The following is a 4,813-nucleotide window of genomic DNA, read 5'->3' as shown; positions in this document are numbered from 1 at the left end:
TTGCCGGTCCCACTCCGCTCCCCGCTCGCAGGTTGGCGGGGAGGGACGGAGAAGTGGTCAATGCCACCTCATGGCTACTGGTCATTTGGTTGTGACGCCTCTTGGCCTTTTCTTATTATGATGGTCAACTATAAATAAATCTACATGTGTTTGTATGTGTGTAATGCACATAATTGGAATGATCCTGTTTAAATACCTAACAAATACTCTAAAGAAAAACAATGAATAAAGATATATAGATTGTTTGAAATGTTTTTGTTTTCTCAGATAATAATTACCCATTATAGACATGTTTTGGATGTCCCGCTGGCTGACCGAAAAGCTCTCAGCAGCGATGCTATCGCCAGTACAGAGGAAATGCCCAGAACCCCCAACCTAATGAATTCAACGCCAACCCCTCCGCCTGAGGAAGAGTTTGTGGAAGATTCTGGCCTCATCACCATGCTATGGTCCCTGTCTGTGTCCAGCTTTGCAATTGGTGGAATGATTGCATCATTCTTCGGTGGGTGGCTTGGGGACCAGCTTGGAAGGTAGGCAAATTTCATAAGCAAGCAGAAACACGGAAACTTTCGTATTTGGGGTTTATTGGAATTAGTTTAGAAAGAAATCACCTTTCTTTTTGTGGAATAGTTTTTGAGTTGCTTTTTCACCACGTGACCCTATGAGTTAGATCAGTGTTGAACCAAATAATGGAAAAAGCTGTTGCACCAATCTGCTTAATTGTGGAGGTAATTACCGCAAAGGTGAGTTTGGTGTGCATTTTTAGACAATTGCTTTGATTCTCTGGCTTTCTAAGTTATAAAACATATTAAGAACCCACTGAACAAATGACTAACTCTAGAGCTCAATAGAAGGGCCGAGAGTGGAATTTTTAACCTGGGAGTCTATTGTTTGCGTCACCAAATCGCTCCATTTCTCAGACATCCAGTTTTTCATCTTCAAATTAGAATTTGGCATTTGGTTCAGTCAAGTTCTAAGATCAAGTCAATATTCCCCAGCCCTCAATTGCTCAGTACACTTGGCAAGAGGTTTATAGCTGCTGCTACTTCTATATCCAAGCCCCAACCAAAGATGAAGCCAGTGGTGTCTCCATTTCTCTACTCTGGTTTCTATTAAGTGTTCTGGACTGAAAACATCAGTGCAACTCCTTTACACTCACATTTTACTTAGTCATGTGACATACTAAAGCTCTTTGGATGCCCCATCTCCCCAAAAGAAAATAATAATAAAATTAGAAAATAAGCTGATTATTTCTTTAAATCTGTTTTCTACTCTTTAAGTCTATCTTTTGTTTATTAATTACCTTTTTCTAGTGATAGAAATAATTATACAAATATGGAAAATTTAGAAAATTCAAAACCTTTAAAATGTAAATGATATAGGCTAAGATATAACTGTCTTAGTAATTCTGAATTACAGTTTATTTCGTTCATAAATTTCCTACTTTAAATTATAATTTTATCTCTGGTTATTAAGATTCTGATAACTTCTTTCTCTTGTACTGGAGCTTTTCAATAAAAAGACTGTAAGAAATTTCCTTAAGAGCAGCTACTGATGTTTTATACTTCTTCCATCCCTGAAGAAAAAATGTAAGCCCTGCTGCCTCTCATTTAGAGACAGGATTTTGAGAGGTCCAGTGACTTACTTTAAAACATTTAATCAGTGTCCTAGAGATGGAACTGGAATGCATGTCCTTTCAACTCTTAGGATTTAACAGCAGCATCGGTCATCCCCCAAACAATGTCAAATAACCATTTATCAAATAACTTATGGTAACGAAAAGTGAGGTTTCCTCCAGCTCTTGGAGAAAAAAATGATTCTCCATGAAAAACAGCCATAAAATTAAAATTTTAATTTAAAAATAAGACTAGAGAGTTCAGTCTCTTCCACATAACCATTTTTCTGAGATGCTTCATTGAGAAATGGCATGATTTTCCTTATTGCCGGGGTCATTACTTCACCAGTTAAAAGTAAATAAATAAAAATGTATTTTCCATTACTGCCTTTTAAAAAAGCTTTCCTTGTCATTGTATAATAGCCAATATATATCTATGACCATTATTTTTCAATTTGGACTCTCAAGGTCAATTTTTCCAGAGACTCTGGGCTTACAGTTTAATTACAAGGTAATGATGGGGGTGACCATGGTCTGTGCAATCCACACCACTGTGAATGAAGAAAGGCAAACATTCCTGGTCTTGGAATGCTTTCTTTCTTTTGTATGGAAAATGGAACTCACTAAAATGAAACCTTAACCCCTGGTTTCACCCAGATCACCTCGCAGCTCTGTCACTTAATAGTTGTGTGAAAATGTGTAAGTTACCTAAGTTCTCTAAGACGTTTTCTTCCCATCTGCAATGCGGAAAAAATATATATAATAATACCTACCTTGTGGCATTATTGTGCCAATGGAGTAAGAAGGAGTATAAAGGGTTTAGCACAATGTCTCGGCAGAGTGAGCAGGCAGTGAATGCAGTCTTCTTTGTTGATGATGAGGACAAGGGCAATAGTCCTATGCTAATAGGAGTATTTAGAGGGAGATTTAAAGAAATATACTTAGAAATATATTTCCTTCTCCCTGATTCAACCACTTCAAGTATTTTTTTTTTTTAGATTATTTATCCTTGGCCATTTCTCGCGTCTGAGCAGAAGTTATTTTTTTTCTTTTTCTTTTCTTTTTTTTTTTTTGTTGGCACTATTTCAGATGTCCCCACTTTTCCTCCCTTTGTCCCCCTTCACCCAGTCCCCACTCCTGCTCCCCTCAGGCCATCACCACACTGTTGTCTGTGTCAGAAATTGAAATCTAAGTTTGTGAAGTGCTCCAGCATCCATTGGTAGTAAGGAAAAGGGACTTTAGAGCAATCTGGCATCAAACATACTTTTCAGGCTATCTCTTTTAAGACTTTATCTCATTTCCCCTCACCTCCCCCTTCCCACCCAATAGAATATACTATTAACTAGCTAGTAACCATTTTTAAGGTAATTTATTGGGTTCTCTGGTTTCTATTAAGTGTTCTGGACTGAAAACATCAGTGCAACTCCTTTACACTCACATTTTACTTAGTCATGTGACATACTAAAGCTCTTTGGATGCCCCATCTCCCCAAAAGAAAATAATAATAAAATTAGAAAATAAGCTGATTATTTCTTTAAATGTTTTCTACTCTTTAAGTCTATCTTTTGTTTATTAATTACCTTTTTCTAGTGATAGAAATAATTATACAAATATGGAAAATTTAGAAAATTCAAAACCTTTAAAATGTAAATGATATAGGCTAAGATATAACTGTCTTAGTAATTCTGAATTACAGTTTATTTCGTTCATAAATTTCCTACTTTAAATTATAATTTTATCTCTGGTTATTAAGATTCTGATAACTTCTTTCTCTTGTACTGGAGCTTTTCAATAAAAAGACTGTAAGAAATTTCCTTAAGTATTGAGTAGCATGGGAACCCACGGTTTATTTTTGTTCTTATTTGAAAGGGACTTTCCTCTACAATAAAAAAAAAATGGTCAGTTCCTCCCATTTTAATCAACCTACTGGTGTTTAGATTAATTATTTCTAAAATAAATAAAATTAAGCAAAATTAAGTTAAAATTTAAAATATGGACAAACTAAGTCTTTCAGCAGCTACTGATGTTTTATACTTCTTCCATCCCTGAAGAAAAAATGTAAGCCCTGCTGCCTCTCATTTAGAGACAGGATTTTGAGAGGTCCAGTGACTTACTTTAAAACATTTAATCAGTGTCCTAGAGATGGAACTGGAATGCATGTCCTTTCAACTCTTAGGATTTAACAGCAGCATCGGTCATCCCCCAAACAATGTCAAATAACCATTTATCAAATAACTTATGGTAACGAAAAGTGAGGTTTCCTCCAGCTCTTGGAGAAAAAAATGATTCTCCATGAAAAACAGCCATAAAATTAAAATTTTAATTTAAAAATAAGACTAGAGAGTTCAGTCTCTTCCACATAACCATTTTTCTGAGATGCTTCATTGAGAAATGGCATGATTTTCCTTATTGCCGGGGTCATTACTTCACCAGTTAAAAGTAAATAAATAAAAATGTATTTTCCATTACTGCCTTTTAAAAAAGCTTTCCTTGTCATTGTATAATAGCCAATATATATCTATGACCATTATTTTTCAATTTGGACTCTCAAGGTCAATTTTTCCAGAGACTCTGGGCTTACAGTTTAATTACAAGGTAATGATGGGGGTGACCATGGTCTGTGCAATCCACACCACTGTGAATCAAGAAAGGCAAACATTCCTGGTCTGGGAATGCTTTCTTTCTTTTGTATGGAAAATGGAACTCACTAAAATGAAACCTTAACCCCTGGTTTCACCCAGATCACCTCGCAGCTCTGTCACTTAATAGTTGTGTGAAAATGTGTAAGTTACCTAAGTTCTCTAAGACGTTTTCTTCCCATCTGCAATGCGGAAAAAATATATATAATAATACCTACCTTGTGGCATTATTGTGCCAATGGAGTAAGAAGGAGTATAAAGGGTTTAGCACAATGTCTCCGCAGAGTGAGCAGGCAGTGAATGCAGTCTTCTTTGTTGATGATGAGGACAAGGGCAATAGTCCTATGCTAATAGGAGTATTTAGAGGGAGATTTAAAGAAATATACTTAGAAATATATTTCCTTCTCCCTGATTCAACCACTTCAAGTATTTTTTTTTTTTAGATTATTTATCCTTGGCCATTTCTCGCGTCTGAGCAGAAGTTATTTTTTTTCTTTTTCTTTTCTTTTTTTTTTTTTTTTGCACTATTTCAGATGTCCCCCCTTTTCCTCCCTTTGTC

General features: G+C 35.7%; 1 protein-coding gene across 2 annotated transcripts in view; it reads left to right on the top strand.

Moving 5' to 3' along the window:
• Positions 1–4,813, top strand: part of SLC2A2 (solute carrier family 2 (facilitated glucose transporter), member 2) — a 29,470-nt gene that overhangs the window by 6,927 nt on the left and 17,730 nt on the right. Inside the window, exon 3 of one of the 2 annotated variants that reach the window (XM_005886576.2) lies at positions 268–530. In XM_005886576.2, the coding sequence (XP_005886638.1) occupies positions 268–530 (263 nt within the window). Of the gene's footprint in view, positions 1–267; positions 531–4,813 lie in introns of those variants that run through there. The other variant, XM_014533610.1, reaches the window with a different exon arrangement.

This window comes from Myotis brandtii, unplaced genomic scaffold (genome assembly GCF_000412655.1).
Source record: "Myotis brandtii unplaced genomic scaffold, ASM41265v1 scaffold99, whole genome shotgun sequence".
Lineage (NCBI taxonomy): Eukaryota > Metazoa > Chordata > Mammalia > Chiroptera > Vespertilionidae > Myotis > Myotis brandtii.
The sequence above is the reverse complement of the archived record's forward strand: the minus strand, read 5'-3'. Positions and strand labels throughout refer to the sequence as shown.